This window comes from Cryptotermes secundus, unplaced genomic scaffold, assembly GCF_002891405.2.
Source record: "Cryptotermes secundus unplaced genomic scaffold, Csec_1.0 scaffold752, whole genome shotgun sequence".
NCBI classification, from domain to species: domain Eukaryota; kingdom Metazoa; phylum Arthropoda; class Insecta; order Blattodea; family Kalotermitidae; genus Cryptotermes; species Cryptotermes secundus.
In genome coordinates, this window is record NW_019721772.1 from 93477 (window position 1) to 117645 (window position 24169).

At 44.0% G+C, this 24169-nt stretch overlaps 1 protein-coding gene across 8 annotated transcripts in view; it reads left to right on the forward strand.

The window, feature by feature from the left end:
• LOC111875765 (Down syndrome cell adhesion molecule-like protein Dscam2) overlaps positions 1 to 24169 on the forward strand; it is a 150749-nt gene that overhangs the window by 50841 nt on the left and 75739 nt on the right. For 5 of the 8 annotated variants that reach the window (XR_002844797.2, XM_023872263.2, XM_023872268.2 and 2 more), the window contains exons 1-2: positions 15625 to 15693; positions 20457 to 20535. Coding sequence is in view for 7 of the 8 variants with exons in the window: in XM_023872263.2 (XP_023728031.1) it covers positions 15652 to 15693; positions 20457 to 20535 (121 nt within the window). In the remaining variant the exon portion in view is untranslated. Of the gene's footprint in view, positions 1 to 2168; positions 2221 to 14220; positions 14285 to 15624; positions 15694 to 20456; positions 20536 to 24169 lie in introns of those variants that run through there. The other 3 variants (XM_023872267.2, XM_023872265.2, XM_023872266.2) reach the window with 3 other exon arrangements.

Here is a 24169-nt window from a genome sequence, read left to right on the forward strand (position 1 = left end):
TCAGAAACAAGTACAGCTTCCGAGTCACTTGCCTGTGCAGACACAACTGGACAGTTTCTTCAGGCCTGCACCATTACGTACAGAAACATGTACAGCTTCCGAGTCACTTGCCTGTGCAGACACAACTGGACAGTTTCTTCAGGCCTGCACCATTACGTTCAGAGGCATGTACAGCTTCCGAGTCACTTGCCTGTGCAGACACAACTGGACAGTTTCTTCAGGCCTGTACCATTACGTACAGAAACATGTACAGCTTCCGAGTCTTCTGCCGATGAATAAATCGTGCCCACTTTTTGCAGTTTTAAATAAAGCTCTGCAGTGATATTTTGTTATCTAAGCTTCAGCCACATCACTTATGTCATTAAATTTCCCAATTATTCGCGTTCGAAGTTTTATTTTGTCTTAGGGCTACCGTTTGCTTCACTAATCGTGACTATTGCTTAATCCGGACGATCTCCCCCCCCCCGCCACAGTTACTCCGGATTCTCAATGCGTAAGTTGCCCAACTGGTTACTCTCTTTCAGATTATATTGCGTGACCCGTCGCTTATATGAAAAAGATTTAACTAAAAGAGTAAATAAGGTACGTGACATTCTGGACTGTAACTAAAGTGGGCGTACTCTAATCCGTTAATGCCTCACGGGCATTGAAATTCTGGGTATAAATGTATAAATATTATCGAAGTTCATACAGCATATTGCGAAGCTGCATAAATTATTTTGCTTCACAATTTGTTTAATATATTTCTGACTGAAAACCCTTTATGCAAAAGTTGTAGATTATAGTGATATGGATGTTACGCATATATTTTTCATATAAATCTGTTTTCTATTTACTTACAGAGTTAAGGGCGTTTTTTACGATATTCACATAAAGTTGTGATTGCATTAAGTCAAAACTTAAAATAAGTGTGACATCCTTCAATGCAAACCGCTAATATTTCATTCCATAAAAATACTATAAAAGGTTCCGGACCTCGTCATTATGGGTTCATTTTCGTCTCATCCTGCAAATCCGAATGCTAGTCGGGAGGGTTCATAGACCTCTGATTGTAATGAGGTCAGCCAGGAGATGTGCAAACGCTTGAATAACTTGTGACTTTTTTATTATTATTATTTCTCGGCAACGATAAAGGAGAAATACAGCCGCTGTTTTATGCGATTTTAAGTTTTATTCTGGGGGGAACACATGACAAAACGTCAGTGGAAGGCAGAGTGGGAAGATAAATAAGTTCACAAAAGGGGAAAATTGTACAATACACTTGTCACAGTGCGTTTGCGTTCTGGCATTCCCGTTCATAACCAAGTTCAATGCTCACAACATTCATGTAGCGCCGGAAAGTGACTTCCAAATTATTTTCAACCCTAGAAGCATCCTTGTATTTGTGCTAAAATTATATACCAAATAAACAGGAACTTAAGTTCTTAATGTACGCTTTAATAAACGGCGATTAATTGGCCTCAGGGTTGTACCTCTAACCTATATAGTAGAACGCACAGGATTGGCTCAAAATTAATTACACGTTGTTATGACAACGAGCAGTCTATGACAAGGGTTGATAAGGTACAGAAATAAAATACAATGATCAAAATTAATCAGACTTTACTATGGCAGAGACGGGTCCGTGGCAACGGAAGTAAAAAATAAATACATACCTAGTCAAAAGTCCGGTGAGGTATTGAGGTCACAATTTCTTGGATTACTCTATCCATTTATAAGGAAATAAGAAGAAAAGCGTATACGAGTATTACCGTTTGAGTGTACATGTCCTCCCGTCCTAACGTCTAAATCAGCAGACTCCCGTGACGTCTGGAATGGACAACAGGACAATGGGAGAATTTCCACCTTCGCATTACATAACATCCTCCGTACCGACTTTCCTTTTACGCTTCCATTTTATGAACCAAAATCCCTGTTGACTTAAGCACCGAAACGAGGCGAGGAAGGACAGAGAAACTACTGAAACACACTAATAAACAGAAAGTCAACTATTTCGTTGACAGCCCCTTCATGGGTACGTAGAAGCAAGGCGGGAGATTAATATTGTGTCACTATGAGATATAGACCATCTACTTTGTTAGGTGGACACCAATGATTCGGAGGAACATTCTGCCTCTGTTTTCAGGGACTCATAAAATGAAGATGGAGACAATAATGTGGCGTATGGACCCACTGCTAGGCAGGGACGTCGAAATAAACAGCAAGACAACAGAAGTCGCGGTAAATATGCCTTTACAACAATAGATTTACTGTTGGAATAGGTATTTTCTACTCGGTCCGCGCAAAGTTGTTATCTTGAAGACAATTCGGGCGACCCAGTTAGTTGATAGTTGAGTTCTGCAAGGGAGGCTGAGAAAAGATGGCGCTATGGTTCAGTTGACAGTTCAGTTGTGGGATATTCGCCGGACTGTAAAGACGTGAACACAGAAGCTGAGGAATTTCCGCTGTAGAAGCCGTTGCCAGGAAAGGGTTAGTGAAGACACAGCAGGCTGGGAAAATGCTTCACGGGTGCTGTGATGATTTGTGAATTGTGGAGATTAAAGGTGGCGCTCTAATTGCTTGTAGTTCCGAGTCGTGTGTATAAGTGGTCAATAAATCCATTCACCAACCCAAACTGGGTCTAATCCTAACAGTACGTTCCTCTGAAATATTGTAACCCACCTATAAGACCAGACAACGTCATATAGAAGACACCAGGAACATGTTATCTTTCCTCAGAACTTCCACAGCGAAATACAAGAACGGGTAGCGCACGTACATTTTTTAGAATCGAAAAGAGCAACACGGTAGCGGCCAACAGGACGCAAAGACCCACTCTACGTGGCCTTTGTTTTATCTTCAGAGCGATGTTTTTTTCCGCTTATTGTTCTGCAACCTAATGCGCGCGATATCGTTACTTTTTATTATGTAAGGTTTGCAACTTACACGACTACACCAAGCCGCGAAACTGTAGGCACAGAGTGACAATCAGCTTTACATTTGTACCTAGAACAGTAAGAATTTCAGGGGGCACGCAGGCACCATGCTACAAGCCGGAAGGTCGCGGGTTCAAGTACCGATGAAATCACTAGATTTTTTCAATTGACCTAATCCTTCCGGCCGCACTGTGGCCCTGGGGTCGACTCAGCCTCTAACAGAATGAGCACAAGGAATTAATTAAATAATTTTCCTGGGGAGTAAAGCGCGGCCGGCGCGTAAGGCTGACAACCTTACCGCATCTTGGAGCCGATTGTCTAGATAATGTAGGCCCCTCAACATCTCACAACCCTATGGGCCTTCACGGCCTGTTACAGGGACAGCGTTACTTTTTTACTTTTTTTTTTACAATAAGAATTTCAGAGACAGTCCACTGGACGCAAAATGTGTGCCATCTTGGACAGGGCCTCAGGATCCGCAGTATGAAGCGGGCAGCCAACTGCTTGAATTACGTCACAACCTAAGAGAAGAGTAGTCATTATAAATGTATAGAGGTTCAATAAGTAACAAAAAGTTTAACTTAACATCATGAATGGAAGAAATAAGGAGATTGACTGAATGATTACATGGTAACCACGTGACCTGAAGCATCAAAGCCCAAACAGCGCAGTAGGACCAGTGCGACAAGAGGCAGATTTAGAGCTTATAGCTTTAGAATCGGCCTGAACATATTCAGAGTCGAGGGTTCGTTCTACAGCTTTCTGCTCAGATCGGCCCTGAGTCCCACGAGACGCCTGATAGGGGAGGAAACATCAGGGTCGAGTGCTTAGCAGATCCCGAGTTCAAATATCGGAGCAGAGACGGGCCATTTTGATTAAGGGCTTCCCTGAACAACACTAGCCCCTCCACGGAAATGACACAAGGGTACCTAAAATTAGGTCACGGCCACTTCCATCGCACATATTTCTTAATTCAGTATTTGCTTATCGTCCCACCGCTCGACACAATGATCATATAAACTGAGATGCTGTCAGCTTGACCCAGCGAACTGGCTGAAGGGGACGACTCGAGTCCCACTCACGGACGGAACATAGACAATCGTGTCGGGATGGTGTCTTGAAACATGTTGCGGAGGCCATTTCCTTCAAGTCGACGCTTTATAAGCTGAGCTAGATACAGCGTCGCTAAGCAAATCTTCAGTAAGCAAGCCAGAGAATTTTTAACCCTAGCAAGACAGCCTCCATCTGGTGCCGACGCCTGAAATGCGCAGAGCCTGGGCCTGATGGTACGGTGCTTAGTCACAGGGGAGCAGATCAGCTGCTTGTTGGTTGACGGTTCACAGCTTCTGGGGGATATAAACTGTTTACTTAATCCCTGGGGTAGCCTCTTATCAACAATAATAAACCTGGCAGAGGGCTGGCGATCACATCCACCCACGACCCCTGTAAATGAATGCTTAAACCCTCTGTGGACAATTGAAATTACCCGAGAGATTAGCTCCGTGTTTGGCCTAGCGAACTGCATGCATCACCACAGTCAACTCGGTCACCAGTCTGAGGCTTCTCTCATGACCAAGCCACCCAACCGCCCACCACCAAGCGTTACACAAACCACGACTTAGGATGGTACAAAACAGTTTCAAAAAATAAGCTAACTTGGAAAATATACGGAAATAATCTCTCTTGGAAAAAGGAAACACTTTCTCCGAATTGCACCCCCCGAAATTAATAAATATATTTTATCTATTTTTTCTACGACTAACCACTGTGAATAAAAACACGGTTTTCTGAAAAATCGGTTTTGGCTATGCGAAGTGAGTTAAAGTGATTTAGGATACAATTCGATGGCGGTGTTGTACAATTATTCGTGCTCAACTTTCATGTTCCGTAAACTTCATTAATTAGTAAACATCAAACCAAATTCAGTTAAATTCCTTCTAAATGACGAACATTATAAATATATGAAAAACGGAAGCGTATCCTGACTCTGTAAGACATACTGCTCGAAATCGTGCTTCAGGCTGTAGAATAAGAACAAACCGAAGTTCAAGGTCGTTAGTACCAAAACTCTTAAATGAATGGCTCTGTGTACCGACAAACCCCTTCGTTTCTTTTTTCGGCGGCTCTTCGGCCGGGACACCGGCTACACTGAGATCAATCGTGGTCTTCCTCAGTCCTCACAGGCATCTGGATAGTACGTCGATCATGCCACGATCTCTTCCTTCCAAATACTTTCCAATTCATCATTCTTCTGTCATCTTACCATTCGACGCCAATTTTTATGCCTGCCAACAGCGTATTAAAATATTAAAATAATCCACAGAACCGGCACTGCCGAGGTCCTCAGCCAGTTTCGTCCACGTCATATCCTACCAGGTCGATTTCCTATGTTCTGCTCTAAAGCATAATTTTATTTTCCAAAAGGTTTCCTCGCAAGCATCAAGCACTTGTTTCTGGCTTTCACTGTAAGAACTCACAGCCTACTCTCCTTCATACGTCACGGATCGCATAGAAAATGAAGCGTCCAACAATTCTTCCATTGTTACGTGTGTATTTGTTGCAGCGGTAACGTTTTAACCGAGCTGTTTGCCTATCAATGATAAGGGGTTAGGGATTTATGAAGTACGCCGTTGAGATAGGCTCAGGTGTCATGATATACATACCAAGTGTCATACAGATTGGTTCACCCATTCAAAAGTTGGTACGGGGAGACACACAGATAGCATGGAGATCGTATAAGCCTACTTTCATTACTTGCTATTATACGACTGACCTTTATTATGTTACCTTGGAAACGAAATCTATTGTTGCTCGGTAAACCATCACTGGTTATTGAATACCGAGTAATAATGACAGACCGATAAAGCCGGTTTCAGTAATACCGACATTTCGAGTTTGGTCTCACTACGCATACAGTTCTCCTAGGCCAAGGGTCGGGATAGGGACTGGCTACGGGCTGGACGACCAAGGGCGACCGTTGGGGGCAAGAATTTTCATTTCTCCGTGTCGTCCAGACCGGCTCTGGGGTCCACCAAATTTCCAATCCAATTGGTACTGGATTTTTCCCGGGGGTAAAGCGGCACGGGCGTGAAGCTGACCACTCACCTCCCTCTGTCGTCGAGGCCCAGAAAGTGTGGATTTATACATCCACTCCCCCATACGCCTTCATGGCGTAGTGCTTAATTAGTTAATCACAGGGATAACTTTACATGTTCTTTACAGTTCTCCTAAGAGGATGGCCTCCATAAATTGCCGAATTTTAATCAAATAACAAGGGTAATTTTCGAGAAAATCGACATTTTGCTTTTAGGAGCCTATTTGAAGGGACCCGTATTTTTGGGTGTATAATGTTCATATTCGCCGATCACGGTAGCCGAGCGGTCTAAGGCATGCACTGTCTTCGCTCGCTCGGAAGCCGGGATCGTGGGTTCGAATCCCACTCAGGGCATGGATGTTTAGTTTGTGTGTGTGAGTTTTTCTGTGTTTGTGTACAGGTAGAGGCCTTGCGATGAGCTGATCACCCGCCCAAGGAGTCCTACCGTATGTCTAAGATCTAGAAAAACCGAAAGTGAACGGAGAAGTTCATGGGGGTAGGCCTAGGCCCACTGGGGCTGTAGTGCCAAGGGAAAAAATGTTCACATTCATCGGGCCATGACCTGAAATGAACGAACTGTTGAACAACGAATATGGACTCAGTCCGCCTAACCGGTCAGGTGCCAGCTAGGATCACATCCTTACATACAGATTGGCAGAGAGATGGCATCCTAAGAAACAAATTTTTCTTGCTCAGGGTCTTCTAAGAAGAAAGTGTAAATCCCTTAAAATCCTGAGACAGGTTTCTTCGTGACCACAGTACTTCCTCTTATATACTGCTTGTGCGTGAAAGCAAAAATAATTCGTGGAGGCTCAAGACGGCCGTATATAAAGTCTGCAATACGACGCCTTATTCCTCTTCTCTGTGTTTAGCTTCCAAGGAAAAATTATGTACAATCAAATTAACCTTTGCAGAGTGAGGCTAGTATAAACTATGTGTTAGCCCTCTAAAGCCCAGTGTTTACAGTATGACCACCTGTTTTAACATAATAAAACTCTGCATTCTGCCCGTAGAGCGTGTCTGTGTGTTCCGTATTGTTCTCGCAACAGAAACCGACTGTTTCCCTAACTAGCGTTAACTGGTTGTTCCTTGCAGCAGTGAGGTACGAACTGAATTTTTATATAGTACTTAGAGGAACGGGTCACATCGACGAAACCTCAACCGAGATACACTGGCCGACAGGACGTCGGTCTTACTATAACTCTGGCTTTGACTCTGGGGGCACTCGGCAGCCCAGTTGGTTGAGCTGGAAGGTCGCGGGTTCGATTCCCGATGAGGTCACTGAAATTTTCAATTCACGTAATCCTTCCAGCCGCATTATGGCCCTGGGGTGGACTCAGCCTCTAACAGAAATAAGTAGCAAGAATTTTCCTGGGGCGGCGTGCGCATAAGGCTGACAACCTCACCGCCACCTGTGAGCCGATTATCTAGAAAATATGGGAGCCTCGACGTCTCAGAACTCTATGGGCCTCCACGGCCTGTTATATGGATAGCTTTTAGTTAGAAGAACAGGTAAACAGTTGCTGTTCATTGTACGAATCACACAATTACGAATGGTCTGTAAGGGATTGGTCTGCATCCAGTTCCGTTCCCAAACAAATTTAAGCCTATCACGCCAATTAGTATCAAGATTGCAGTGGCAGCTGCTGTAGCGATTTACTCGGGTCACCGCCAGGGAACTCTGCAGTACGGAAAGAATAACAGAAATTAAGACCACGTCACAACTTCCCATGTAAATCCAGGCGTGATCAATACCCATCGCACCGCGGGGCCATTACATTAAACCAGGTCTCATTCGTTCATTTAGCGCATATTTACAAATGGCTTTGTGCGATACTCATGCTCAGTCCATGCGTCCTAACCTTAGTGTGACGTGGTCGTTACGTCGTAAGAAAGTTATTACATACTATTTTCAGCTTACGACAGGAACAATAGTCCCGTTTCTTCCGTAAAACTGCCTAATCGAGGTATGACTTACCCTTCAAAGAAGTTTTAGACAGACAATAGGCGATCATACTAGTATATACTTTAAAAGACGCCTTGATATTTGGTTAAGGCAGATGAGTCACTTGTCTGTTCAGACAAAACTTGACAGTTTCTTCAAACCTGCATCATTACGTTCAAAAACAAGTACAACTTCCGAGTCTTCTTCGACGAATGAATGTATTGTCTTTTTATAGTTTGGAAATAAAGGGTCTCCACGTCAGGTGGGTCACCTGTCAACACGGCGTGGCGCGGAGGAGACGGCCTCCAGATATGGAGGGGAGCTGCGAATATATTGGATAAGCAGTCGCGGACAGTCAACGAGGGGTGGTCCTCCAGCTTGAGTGTTGGACGTGGGGCTAACAACTCCTCACCGTAAAAAATAAGCTTGTTACGAAAGATCACAAGAAGCTCAGACCTGGACATATTCTGTGGATAAACGACTTAACGAAAGAAAATGGACCTGAGATTTAGTACTTGGAATGTTAGAAGTATGTTAGAGAAATAGGATGTGATAGTGTGGATTGGATTTATCTGGCTCAGGATAGGGATCAGCTCTTGTGAACACGGTAATGAACCTTCAGGTTCCATCAAATGCTGGGAAGTTCTTGAGCAGCTGCAGAATTGGCGGCTTCTCAAGAAGGGCTCAGCTCCATGAATGAGTGAGTGAATAAGGGCTCTACAGTGATATTTTATTTTTATTTTAATCAGCATTAACTGTATAATCAATTTTCAATTTCTTTGTGTTCTATTTTTTTTTTGTCTTTTAGGGCTACCTTTTGTTTCACCAGTCCGGATTATCGCTTAATCTATCCGATTACTTCCCCTCCCCCTCATTTACTGCGGATTAGAGAGGGTTTACTGTATAGTAACTGGCAGAACCCGGTCACGGCCTACTTCAAGTTTTCATCCCAGAGTTTCCCTACAAGGAATAACCGGGATAAGTCTAGAAGTGCTAATCCTCATACTGGACCTGGACGATAGAATGGCAAGATGGCTCCATTAGGATATTTCGAAATGCACTGAGGGCCTAACTAAAACCACGTACTATACTCAGATGCAGGTGACATGGAGTACTAGACCGATTGATAAATGAAGGTAAATAAAGGTTATAGGATAAAAAAATGGTTTTCTATGCGGTTCCGCCCTTGCTTGTCATACTTCAAGCGTTTCCTTGATAACATGTTGACATACATGATTGGGTTTACGAGGTAATACAAACTGCCTCTACACGGAAACGGCGAAACTTCTGTTGGGGATCGGAGACACTCTCCTAAGAACGAGTTGGAGGTGAAGAGGAGAGGCTGTAAGGCGTAAGTGGGAGGCTGGCAGTAGAGGCGATATTAGCAATGAGGTCCTCAAGTGCTACGCCTTCACATTTTGGTATTTTGGTTTCAGTTGCGGCAAATTCCTTTTCAGTAACAACTGCAACACTCGGCCGGACCATCCGCTCTCCTGACTAAGGATGTTCGTGGGTTTTCTCAGAGCCACCTGCTAATGATGGGATAGTACATAGATTGGGCCACTACGGCTTACTTCTAATTCCGGATTTATTGCCCGTCTTTCTACAGGACATTATACCGTCTACGTACTGGGTGCTGAAAGCGCAGTAACTTACNNNNCCCAACCTCAGAGAAAATAAAATAAATGAAGAGTTGAGCATCGAAACGAAATCCATCGTATCGAAACAGGAGCTCCTTGTGTTGTGAGTCAAAGCCAGTTGATCTCCTCGAGCCTCTGTCAGCGGAGTCAGCCTTTGTATACTTGAATCGCTTTATTTGAACCAAGCTTGTTCTGTTTTTCCATCAAACCCAATCAACTGTCTCGTGCAACAGTATCTAGCAGACCTGCAGCATAACAGTGTGTTCGCCATACAGAGAAGCAGGCAGTACAAGTACAGGCGAAATACCCGGTCTTCGTCCGGGGGCACTCTCATTTACGGATTGCAGTTATTTAACGAGTTCAGATCATGACGAAAAATTATTTGATGATAGCGAATAATGAATTGGAGAGGATGAGAAAGGTAGCGGCAGTGCGGAATTCACTTCGCAGAACTGTGGAAACCCACGAAAAGCGTCAGTTAATGTAGCCAGTCTCCGCCCCCCCCCCNNNCCCCCCCCCCGCCAGCGTTGTGTGACGTTCCTCTTAACATGAAGTGAACTTGAAGGATAAATAAAATTGCTTAATCTTGTGACGGGCTGATCCCCATCCAAGGAGTCCCCACCAACTGTCTACAAAATTTATAATTTCAGAATCAATTCTGAATGGGAGCAGGCCAGAGAACGTAATCTTTCGAGGAATAAGAAGAAATTTCTTTATTACTATGACATCCTTATGAACACACGAACCTATTCTGTATCTCTGTGACGCAGCAAAGCAATCTCTTTATAAACTAGACGCTTGCCAAGCAACAACAAAAAATTTGCACGTACATCATTTTTGCTTTATAACAGCCGATTACGGTCGCCTAGTAACGAGCCCAGAGATTGAATGAAACAGTACCAAAAGTGCCCGTTCTTTTCTTTGTAAATGTCGCAATACATACCAGCTAAACTTATGAGCAAGGAATGCCGCTGAAATTTAGAAATTAAATTTGGCTAACATAAAATTTTGTTTAAAGCTGATCTCGGTGACCCGCTGTCTAAGCTGCGTAATTTCTTTGGATCAGTAACTGTAGCAAAATGGGTTTGAATCCCACTCGGAGCATGAATGTATGCCCGCGGTTTCTGTGTGTGTGTGTGTGTGTGTTCTCCTGTGTAAACAGGGAGGCCTTACGATGGGCCCATCAGCTGTCCAAGGAACCTTACGAAATATATAAGAAAAATTCATATCTGTTGAAACTAATTATGAAATGGAAGGCGGCAGAAGGCCTAATACATAAGCGTGAAAAAGGGCGCAACTATAGAGAAGATTTCTGGAATTAGGATATGACTTGCATATAAAAACCCTACAACAAAGTTTCCATGTCGCTTTAACAGCCATGGCCACCGTACCCGCTCGTATGAGTACTGAGTAAATGCAGTCCAATCTTCGGGTGTTCTCTCTTTACTGTGTGCACGACAGCCTGGGACTTGTACTCACAATTACTATTATTATTATTAATAATAAAATGGCTTCACTCCACTCAGTAGGATCAAGATTTTTCTCTTCTCTGCAACGTCAAGACCCGACTTTGGGGCTCACCCAGCCTCCTATTCAGTAGATCTGGGGGCTTCTATCTTGGGGGTAAAGTGGCCGAGGCGTGAAGCTGACCACTTACCTCCACATCCCCATTAAGCACAGGGAAAACATTACCTTCTGTTGGAAAGCGCGAAACTGGGAACCCGGAAGTAGCTCCAGCTCAGACATAATGAACTGTGTAATGCTTGCTGCGTTGGCGCGGGATTAGAAGCCAGTGCACGCCCCACATACCGACCGCTGGCCAGTTACGCTCGCCACTAACAAAGCTCACCTGTAAGTCTAGTGCAGGGGAGAGGCTTCCTGCAACTTCAGCTTATAAACCCGCATTACACCGGAGTGGGTAAATATAGTAAGTAGGCACGGGGGTGAACAAACCTTTACCTGCGTAGGCAATCTGCAATTCTGTTCGAATTACCCACCGGAAACTTACTGAAAACAGGATCTAGTTATAGTAAACCCCCGATAATCCGGACTAGTGAAGCAAAAGGTAGGACTAAGAGACAAAAAACTTAGACCACAGATAACTGGAAAACTGAATGAGACAATTAATGCCAATTAAGACAAACAAAATATCACTGTAGAGCTTGTATTTGTTAATGTGCGTCTATTCAGGAGGGGGTAGCGTGACATCAGAACATGGGATTAAGAGCGATAAAAGTTATCACTCTTGTCGACGGAGCAGACAACCAATCATTCAGCCTCAGGTGCAGATCTCCAGGCATATGTCCGTTGCCATGGCGATGGCTAAAGTTACCGAAGTCATTTGTTTTAGCGTCCTTACTGGCGTTTCGAATTCCATTTCATTAAATTTTTACAACTGGGCACTAAATAGGGTTCATACAATGCGGAAAAAAACAGCAGAAATTAAATTTCTACGGCCAGCCGGACACGGGGTCTATGCTCACGTATAGAGCAATACAATACGCACGCAACTGGGAATTTCCAATTCAGAAGAAGAAATAGAAGCGTTGAAACCTCAATGACATGAACATTTTCTGTGAAAGCACCACAACAGGACAGGCCGCAGGATTTCGACACGTTGGATGACTAAGGGAAAGATCGTACGGCACTTCTCGGAACAGAGTAACTAACTAGCTTCATGGGCCGCGCCATAGCTCAAGCGGTTAGTCGCTGGCTTCCCACCTCGGCGGCCCGGGTTCGATCCCGGGTCTGGTCAAGTGGGATTTGTGGTGGACAAAGTGGCACCGAGGCAGATTTTCTCGAGAGTACTTCGGTTTCTCCTGCCAATCTTCATTCCACCAATTGCTCCAGAATCACCCTCACCTATCATCGCTGGTACAATAGGCCAGAAGTTGCCTCAGCACAAGGGACTTAGTCCCACCCCAATAGCAATAAAGAAAACTAGCTTCATGGAGCTGAGCCCTTCTTGAGAAGCCGCCAGGTGTGCAGCTACTCAAGAACTTTCGAAGTTCTCATGGAAAGCGTAGGTTCATTACCGTGTTCACAAGAGTGCTCCACTGCTCTGTATCGCGCCCACACCACTTCAGCCCATACCACCCCATCCTATTACTGTAAGATCAATTTTAATATTATCCACCAACAAACGTTTTGGTCTTCCTAGCGGTTTCTTTCCTCTTGGCTATCCCACCAATATCCTATACATATTCCTCTTCGTTCCATGCGTGTTACATGCCTTGCCCATCTCATCCTCCTTGGCTTTATTGTTCTAAGTATGCTTGGAGAAGAGTACAAGTTATGAAGCTCCTCATTATGCGGTTTCCTCCAGCCTCCTGTCACTTCAACCCTCTTCAGTCCAAATATTCTCCTGAACACCCTGTTCTCAAATACCCTCAGTCTTTATTCTTCCCTTAATGTCAGAGACAAAGTTTCACACCAATACAGACCCACAGGTAAAATTATAATTTTGTATATTCTAATTTTTGCGTTGTTAGACGGCAGACGAGGGGCACGCGGTAGCGTAATGGTTGAGGTGCTACGCTACAAGCCGGAAGGTCGCGGGTTCAAATCCCGATGAGGTCATTGGATTTTTTTCAGTTGACCTAATCCTTCCAGCCGCACTAGGCCCTGGGGTTTACTCAGCCTCTAACAGAAATGAGTACCAGGAATTGATTAAATAATTTTCCTGGGGAGTAAAGCGCGGCCGGCGCGTAAGGCTGACAACCTTACCGCCATCTGTGAGCCGATTATCTAGATAATGTGGAACCCTCAACGTCTCACAACCCTATGGGCCTTCACGGCCTGGTACAGGGATAGCTTTACTTTTACAGCAGACGAGAAGACAAAAGGTTCTGGACTGAATGGTAGCAAGCATTACCCGAGTTCAATCGCCTCTTAATTTCCTCCTGAATCAAATTTTGATTTGTTACTGTCGTTCCCAACACTTGAAATGTGCCACACTTTCAAAGGATCTGTTTGCTACCTTTATGTCATGATTTTGCCCTGCATTTTGGTCACGAGACAGCAACATATGCCTAGTTGTCTCTGTGTATACTTCTAGACCAACCTCCTTACTGGAGTCAATTAAAGTTTGTGTGTTCTTGTTTATGGTACCCATGTTTTCTCCCAGTAGATTCACACAACCGCATATTCCAAAGCAAAGTAGAAAAGCAATTATTACATAAGATATTTCTCTTGATGCATTCCATACAATTATGCTTAACATCTTTTTTGGTAAATCGTCTAAATATTTAATTGATTTTTTATGTTTCGCACAATGAGCGTTAAAGCCTATTATTTTCGTATGCATTGCGCTCGATGCAAGGGCTGGTTACGGCAAAAGGCCAGATATTTACCTCCCCTGGTACCTTCCGATTGCGAAGGTTCCTTGAGCACATATAGAACAAAGAGACGTAAGATACAGCTGCTCAGTTTAAACGAAAGAGGCTAACGGCATTGCCTGGAAGGAAAGGGCCAACCAAAATAACTCCATTCACCCTTTTGGGACCAAAAACTGGCATATGACACGATCAGGGGCGGGGTGGGAGGGCGTTTCTTCTAAGTATCTCCTCAACCCAAGGGTATTTATAGCCTCACGCTAGTGCGTGGCTCCACGGCAGTCTGCTTGCTTAAGCAGTGCTCCAGAAATGGGACGAAGGGGAACAGCCCTGTGGTCTGTGCAAAGACAATGTCGGTACGTATGTGTTTCTCTGTGTATATATTCTTTCGGTGCAGGCATAGCTATCACATCTGAGTGAACGAAAATGTAGCCTGTAACAAGGATCATGTATCGGTTGTGTGAATTCTAACCATTGTGGAAGGCCGCGCCATAGCTCAAGCAGTTAGTCGCTGGCTTCCCACCGCGGCGGCCCGGGTTCCATCCTGTGACTGGTCAAGTGGGATTTGTGGTGGACAAAGTAGCGCTGGGGCAGGTTTTCTCCGAGTACTTCGGTTTCCCCTGCAAATCTTCACTCCACCAATTGCTTCACAATCACACTCACCTATCATCTGGGGCTGGTACAATAGGCCAGAAGTGGCCGCAGTACAAGGACTTAGTCCCACCCCACTAGCAATAGAAAAACACATTGGAAATCAAGATTAACTTGAAAATAAAGGATTACTGAAACAATCTGACTAAAGTGTTGTGAGCAATGGGATACTTACAAATCTATAATTTTGCCTGTGGTTCTACGTATATGGGTGTGAAACTTGGTCTCTGACATTAAGGAAGGAACATAGACTGAGGGCGTTTGAGAAGAATATTTTGACCGAAGAGAGATTAAGTGACAGGAGGTTGGAGAAAACTGCATAATGTGGAGCCTCATAACTTGTATTCTTCTCCAAGCATAATTACAACGATGAAGTCAAGGAGGATGAGATGGGCAGGGCATGTGGCATGCATGGGGGAGAACTGGAATGCATATAAGATATTGGTGGGAAAACCAGAAGGAAAGAGACCACTAGATAGACCAAGGCCAAGGGGGGTGGCTGATATTAAACTGGATCTTGGAGAGATATGACAGACTCGATTGACCTGGCTCAGGCTAGGGATCAGTGTAGGGCTGTTGTGAATACGGTAATGAAGCTTCAGGTTCCATGACATTTTGGGAAGTTCTGGAGTAGCTGCTCAACTGCCGGATTCCCAAGAAGGGCTCAGCTCCGTGGAGTCAGTAGAGCAGAAAGCGAAGATATGCAGACTGTGAGCACACTGGCTACCAGCTCCAGAGTAAGTCCCGACATTCTGTAACCGCAACCAGCTGGACAGTTTATAGAACGTGCTGGATTTGAGGTTCTCATAGCGGCAACAGTGAAGTTATCTCTTCTGCGATACAAACTAGTGGACGCCGGTGGATGCCGACGTTTCGCAATATATCGCTTCAATTTCGAGAGTTGAAGCATAAACGAAGATGTGATAATCCGGAATATTGTTTTACTTTCACCCGACTACACGGCGTTATATTCCAGAAGATATAATACGTTATAGAAAGTTTTCGTCATATAAATGGCTGAACTGTTATTTAATGTGGTCATGTCCTTGTTGAAGGATAGCGTCTGTCACGCATGGAAGTGCTAGATGCACGGAACGCACCAGAATACAACGCAGTGAGTATCTGAAACAGGTAGGATTGTGTTACGGAAGCCACACCCTCGACATTCCACTGTCCTTACCTCGAAAGAATTGCAGGAGAATTCGTTGTTGCCCGTTGTTTGTGCTTAAGAAGGTAACTTGTTTAATGACTGCATATGAAGAGGGGCATTGCGCCGACAAGCGGCGGTCGCTCGGTCGGTATAACTCGCTTGCGGACTCACGCCACGAGTTCGTTCTTTAGTTTTTTTTCTTATGAAGAGGGGTCCTTAAACATATATATACACCAGTCGCTAAGGTGGCTCTAACATTCATATCCTGAGCGAATGGCACACAATATACACCATAAGAGTACATTATATTTCGGTTAAATGTGGTTGTGCCCGCAGATAAAGGTATAGATATTCACAAAGTTAATAGAAAGTCCGTCGAGTGTAACAATTTGTAGGTCACTTCTTTATCACTTCTGCCTTACATGAAGAAAGCAGTCTTCTGGGATTTGGCACCGTGTATATGTGGTGTTAACCTATGTGCTGTGTGTTGTGTGAAACATCTAACCATAAGCCATACAACCTCAAACTGACATCTCCCATCTTCGGGATGAATTAACAAGGAGGAGCTTAGCATTTTACATCAAATGTTTTAAATATTTTAAATATTTTAACATTAGCGTTTTAACTTAAAAACAGTTTCGGATGGAAAGTGAGANAATTGGTAGTGCATTCAACAATCCTAGCAAGTGTTGTGCTTTTACACGTCGACATATTGTAGCAGCGTCCACGCAGCAAACATAACTGTGTACATCTTAAACAACAACAGTGTTTTCATGATTGTACTATGTGCCTCTGATGATGGTTGTATTTAAACCGAAACATGTAAGGCAGATGTGATAAAGAAGTGACCTACAAATTGTTAAATTCGACGGACTTTCTATTAACTTTGTGATTGATAGTGTAACGGACCAAAAATGAAACAATTCAAAATAGTATAGATATTCCTGTAACAGGCCGTGGAGGCCCATAGCGTTGTGAGACGTCGAGGCTCCCACATTTTCTAGACAGTCGGCTCACAAATGGCGGTGAGTTTGTCAGCCTTATGCGCTGACCTCCCTTTATCCCCGGAAGATTCCAGATTTATTTCTGTTAGCTGCTGAATCGACCCTGGAAGGACTAGGTGAATAGAAAAATCCAATGACCTCATCGGGAACCGAACTCGCGACCTTCCGGCTTGTAACACAGTGCGTCAACCAACCTAAGCTACCGCGAAGGTAATTAATTCGCTTAGGGGGGTGGGGTGGAGTCGAACTGGGTCCACTCGGCACGGCGGCCACTGATTGGCCTATTGTAGACTGCCCCGGGTGATTATGATGATGATGGAGAATTTGGTGGAATGAAGATTGGCAGGGGAAACCGAAGTACTCGGAGAAAACCCGCCCCAGCGCCACTTTGTCCACCACAAATCCTACTTGACCAGACCCGGGATCTAACCTGGGCCGCTGCGGTGGGAAGCCAGCGGCTAACCGCTTGAGCTATGGCGTGGCCTTACCGTGCAGGTAACTTCTATTAATAGGCCAATCAGTGGCCGGCGTGCCGAGTGGACTCAGTTGGACTCCACCCCCCACTAAGCGAATTAAGAAAAAAATTTCTATTAAAATGTGTATATTTTTTTGTTAATGTTAATGAGAATTATTACAATGTTTATATGAATTACGAAACTATACGTTGAATATACAGAGGTCCACAGGAACCTTCGGCAAACAGGCTTACTTAAATACGTAAATTGAGCAGTGCCTAACTTCATCACGAGCAATCACGCATTTCTCCACTGACGAGTTGTGGACATAAAATGTAAGGTGCGGCATTCTTTCACTTTGTTCGTGGAACTGTTCAAGCTGGTGAATATGCAAATATCCCTTCTGAAGATTTTTAATATTCGTAAATATTTGTATTTTACGTTGCGGTTCCTAAATCCATAGTATAAATTGAATTCGTGTCTCCAAGGCCTACTCCATTCTCCAGACATGATTACGTCTTATAAAAGACGTGATTTATAACCTTAACTTCTCATAAAGGAGCGAAGAGCTCTCTCTTCTGGATTACAAAAAGTTTACTCCCGTGATAGTCAACTGAATTTTCGGGGGAAAATGTCATTTCTGCTCTGTTTTATTCTGGTTTCTGTATGTTTGTGTGGCTTCTCTTTCCACCCTAAAGATGAAGGTGATATGTCCATCCGAAACTCCAGATCTTATGGCATTACATCCCATTACATCCCCACAGTTGTGGGGAGTAGCTTTCGTTTGGCTGCTTGTTCTTCCAATAAGGGTTGTAAAACGTCCAACTAGAGGGTGAGCAGTCAGAAATTGTATGCAGGAGCGACGAGTGTTTCACTGTGGAGAATGCATAGCGTCGGGTGGTAGATGGATTAGGAATGACGGTCGTGGCTTAACTGAGTCAAATTCCTGGAAGTTACATGATGAAAACCACGAAAAATCTCAATCATCACGGCCGGCGACACGGCCGAGATAAGAGCACAGCATCTCATCAATATCATTTAGGAAAACCTGTTTTTGCGGACTGAGAAACCAACAAAATTTTCCCGTCTTTAGGCCTCGAAATTCGAAAGCGGGACATACTGAACCCTGGTCACTATTGCCAGCCGCGACGGAGCAGCTGACACGCAACCGGACCGTGAAGGCCGCCTGGCTTGAATGTAATTAAAGTGAGACTAGCTTCCAACTCTTTCTGGAGAACAAATGTTTTCACAGCTAAATCTGGCACTGCGTTCCAACAGATTAATCAATACACAGCGTTCCGCTCCGAGACTTCTGGAACTACGCTGAATAGCTCAGGATTCCTTAACAGCGAATAAACTGGTTGTATCAGTCAAACAAAACTTTCCGTACAAGAAGCTCGTAACAAAAATCTGGAGACTTTCAGAGCATTCGTCTGTACAAATTTCATAAAGCAGAGACTTTGCTCGAAAGCCGATAATAGCCCGGCCCATTATGGAATCCTCAAGTGCATTCTAGTTTTAATGAGATCACATCAGTGAAGTGACTATGGCTGTTCCGGTCCCTACCCCAATATCCTGCATATTTGATTTCCGTTTTAATATTATTGTATAGACCAACATTTTCTACACAATAATATTAAGACGGAAATCAAATATGCAGGATATTGGGGTATGGACAGGAATGGCGTAATGCTTAAATTCGTTGAGCACAGGGACAACTTTATCTTTTACCTTTAATATCATTATTCTGTTTTCCATGTCTCCTAAGATCCATTCAGATTTTGTACGCATTTCTCGTCTCTCCCAAGCGTGCTACATGGCCGGTCTCTACTTAATCACCCTAACATTGTATGCAGAAAAGTACAAAAAATGAATTTCCCTTCAGCCTGCCTTTTCGGTTCAGATATAATCGTCAACACTTGCTCCCAAGTCACCTTCACAATGAAAAAAGAGCAGTGCCCAGCCGTACATGTAAATAACACTGTAATTCCACAGTCATTAACAGTTAAGTATCTTGGACTCCACCTGGATTCCAGGCTTCCTTGGAAGGAGCATATAGCCAAAAAAGAAAACAGGTAGACCTAGAAGTAAAAGACATACATTGGATCATTGGAAGTAAATCTAGCACATCGCTAGATAGTAAAGTACTTCTTTACAAGACAATCATAAAGCCCATTTGGACCTATGGAATCGAACTATGGGGATGCCCCAGTAAATCGAACATAGCCATAATGCAACGAAGGCAGTCCAAAATAGTGCGGATGATCACAAATGCACCTTGGAATGTGACTAATCAGACCCTACATGACGATCTCAATGTACCATTCATCAAAGAAGTCATCCAAGAAAAAAGCATAAAACATCATGATAAACTAGGACACCATAGCAATACATTACTGCAGCCCCTACTGGAACAGCAACAACGAAGAAGGCTAAAGAAATTATGGCCAGCAGATATACTTGATGGCTGAAGAGGATCTCTCATTGGAGGAACCCTCATCATGACACAATAAGCACACGAGGACGGTGTTTAAATTAGCAAATTAGCTTAAAGAATGTTTTTAATTCTGATTGCTAACAAATATACATATATAAAAAACACTAGCTCCCACTGAGACTCAGTATGTGTCCTTTCCTGCCCTTTCCCTTCCTTTCCTTAGAAAGTCGTACCAATTTTCGAAAGCATACAGAGCAGAAAGTAAAATGTTTCAGTCTTTTGATTTCTGGCTAGGAGACGAGAACAAGACAAGAGATTCTAAACAGACCGGCATCATATACTTTCATGCGCGACGAAATGTTAGACTATAATTTTCCAACAACAGCTGTTGTATGGACAAATACGACATATTCTCAGACACCAGCTAATAATTCGCTGCTCTTTAGCAATGCAATATCTGGCTCCCATTGGTTAAGGAAGGCGGTTTTGTTTAAAATTTGGGTAAGAAATTGGGATGTAGGAATTTATGGGCAAGCCAAGGCGAAAATATGAACTATATTTGCAGAGTCCCAGCTTCTGAGATGTGACGCCGTGTAGTCGTTTGAAAGTCAACCAACGTCCCGGAGGAACACGTCGCCCCCACCTTCAGGGTCGAAGACGGAGGCAGAATGTTCCTCCGAAACGTCGGTTGACTTTCAACGGACTATATGACGTTATATCCCAGAAGATATCCACCGCTGTAAGAATCTATAGATTTATTTTTCAAAGCACATGTTTTTTAAAAAAAACTCTTCAGAAGGAAATAAGTTGTTTTGCTTGGTTTTTCTGCAGATCCTGGGAGGCCATGGGTGCACCATGAGGGGCTGCGGACATCTGCGCTGGTGCTGGAGCTCGCTGCTCTTGCCCGCAGGTGAGTGCACAGCCACACCTTCACTGAGTCATGCTCAGTTCTTATGCCTGACATACATGCAGTTTTGAAGTTCCAGTTAAGGTAAAGGTAAGGTGATCTCTGTGCCTAACTAGTCAGGTACTATGCCATGAAGATCTGTGGGGGAGTGGAGGTATAGAGCCAAGTGTTCTTAACCTCGGTAATAGATGGAGGTGAGTTTCACACCCCCGCTCTTTTACACCTAGGAAAGAACCATCGGTACCCATTGGATACGAGGCTGGGTGAGCCCCAGAGTCGGTCTGGATGAGTTGGAGAAGAGAACAATTTGCGCTGCCTCCAGCTCGTAGCCCGTCATTATACCGCCTGTGCTATTACTTTTCCAATAAAGTTAAATTAACATATGCGACTTATTTTGTGATTTTGAATGGATGTGAAAAGTTGTTTCTTCTTGTGAGAGCAGAAAGTAAATTACAAATGTCTGAAGACAATGTTCGGCAGCTGGGATGGCTCAGTCAGTAGCGACTGGCTACGGGCCGGACGACACAGAGGTCGCAGTTCGAGTCCCGGTAGGAGTCAAGAATTTCCTTTTTTTCCACATCATCGTCTAGACCGGTTTGGGGCCCATCCAGCCTCCTATCAAATTAGTACCGGCTACTTTTTCCCAGGGGCAAATCGGTCAAGAAAACGTGGATCTAGACCTCCACTATGTCATAGGCCTTAATGGCGTAGTGCTTAATTAGTTAAGCGCAGGGACATGTTTAACTTTACCTGAAAATAATGCTCAGGAAAGTATCTGGACTTACAATTGTTAACTGATGTACGCATATTCTAACAACTCAGGTGTGTAATTCTTTCACAGCCGTAAGCTTTACGGAAAACGTGCATTGGGCAAAAATTATGGCCTTTGTTGCAAGTATTCTCTACACATTTTCTTTGAAGAAGTTAGTGATTCACTCTCGAGGTGCAAGCAGAAACGCACACAGGTATTCGGGTAACGTGTCAATTATCATCATCCAGTATCAATTAAAACTGGGATTTGCTCACGGGGGGGGGGGCGTGCCATAGCTCAGGCGGTTAGATGCCGGGTTCCAAACCCGGACGGCCCGGATTCGAGCCCGGGTCAGGTCATCTGGGATTTGTAGCGGACAAAGTGACACTGGGGCAGGTTTGTACTTTGGTTTCCCTTGCAAATTCGCATTCCACCGATTGTTCCAGAATCATCATCATCATCTATCAACTTGGGCTGGTACAACAGGCCAAACAGTGGCTGCAGTACCAAGTGGACTCAGTCTCACCCTCATGAAACAGATTTCAGTAAACTACAGTGTATAACAAGCCAGGGTTTCACTCGGTTTATAGGGAAAATTTACGCCAAGTACACAACAGTTCTAACCAATATTGAAGTTCTAGGAGAAAGTAATCGCCAAATTGCCTTTGATACGAAACTGACGGCATAGAATACGACGCGCCCAACAGTTCTATTGTTGCGTGTGTATTTGTTGCCGCGGTAATGTTTTTACCGATCCGTTGCGTAGCAACAATACAGATACAGATATTGATTGGAGGGATTTATGAATTATGCCGTTGAGATGGTACTCAGGTATCATATTATACATACCAAGTTTCGTAAGGATTGGTTCAGCCATTCAAAAGTTATCTGGGGATACACAGCACACTGCTTGGAGATCGCATAAGCCTACATTATTTCTTTTCAAAGTAAGAAAAGTAGACTATAAACCGGACCTGATGACGGCATACATATGTGGAAACACGCCGTCATAGCAAATTCTACCTGCTGGAAATAGTGCTGTATAGGCTACAATGTAATAAATACTTTCTGTAGTCACTCTGTGTTAAATTGAAAGTAAGATCAGACTGCACGCCCTGCTTCATTGCCTGCAACTGAATCCGCCACTGTAACCAGAAAAAAGTAAATTACGAGATCAAACGAATTCGGTTTGCTATTGGACACGGCCGATTTACATGCAATTAACTGGTGTGGGGGGGGGGGAGCCTTCTTACTGTGAAGTCTTCCTTTTACTTTTCAATCAAATTACGCAACGTTTCATCCCAGTCCTTGACTCTGGCAATCATATTTCGCACGTCGTTGTCTCGTCTGTCCGTCCGTTACGATTGGAACAGGATACTGGGTAATGAAGTATGCCAAGTGAATAAATTAAACCTTTCTTCTGCAGTTGTTAAGATGATTAAATCAGGGAGTTCCGATGGGCTGACAATGTAATTTGGACCGGGAACAAAAAAGGTATACATGTTGCTTCTCTCAATTCCCACGGGTCACTTGAACAGGCGTCACTGATGATCGTTCGGATTTTATCGTTGCTTATTCAGATTAGTATTTCAATAGACAGGCAGTGTGTTTTCTGTGAGGAGGAACCGGATTTTCAAATATGATTTAAATGAGCTTCAGGTTTCTAAGGGTTGACCCAGTCTACGTGCCTCTTGTAAACAGCAATAGGGCTAGAGGTTTCTACTACCTGCTGCAAGTAAGTTTCTCTGTAAGAAACCCAGTATACATATATGTCACTTGCTTACATTTTGAGAGTTTTCTCAGTGCATACGTCATGGCCCACGCAACGTCAACACATTGTATATAGAGCATGCAGAACTATGAGTCTCCCACTCGCCGTAGCTGCAGGAGCTGCTTCTTACTGTATTTTTTTTAATTGCTAGTGGGGTGGGACTAAGCCCCTTGTACTGCGGTCACTTCTGGCCTACTGTACCAGCCCCAGATGATAGGTGAGGGTAATTGTGGAACAATTGGCGGAATGAAGATTGGTAGGGGAAACCGAAGTACTCGGGGAAAACCTGCCCTAGCGCCACTTGTCCACCACAAACCCCACTCGACCAGACCCTGGATCGAACCCGGGCCTCCGTGGTGGGAAGCCAGCGGCAAACCGCTTGAGCTATGGCGCGGCCAGATGATCATCGGTTAATTCGGATGACTTCAACCCCCCCCCCCCAAATTACTTCTAATTAGCGAAGGTTTACTGTATTTTCGTTCATGAAATTATTTCACATCACTTTCGCGATGATTTTGGCGTTCTAAATACTAAAAATTAGGAAATAATAGAGAAAATTATGGCTTCCGTTTTCAGGTGTAATTATATAATTTCTCGCGGAAAGCCTCCACCTTGCAGAAAAGTGGCGCGTGTCACGCGTTAGTCCGCTCCCCAGCTCGTGAAATCAAATCACTTGCACACGAGGCCCAGCGAAAGTTCGAGCTCTGAACAGGCCTGATCTATTTCAAGCATATACACCTATATACAGAAATAACCAGTATAGCCCGCATTTATAGGAATAGCTTCTACGCTGCAAGTGACTACAATGGCAAAAAGTGGTGAAGCAGTGGTTGCAGCTGCTTTGTAGCTTCGGAGGTCGCTTATGTTTTACTGACTGATTCATACCCTGCAATCTCTAATTCAGTTGTTGGTCTCGACAAATTTCATTGCACGGTCAGTTCAGAAGGGCCATATCTAGAAGCACAAGACAGTAGATTCCAAAACGATTCGCACAAACCTTTGAGTCACTGACGAAATTAATACTATTGAAATTACGTATTATTCTACGTTCACTTGTAAACGGCAGTATTTTCGCAAGTGGACCAAGAATCTTGATTCAAGCAGGAAGGGCTCCG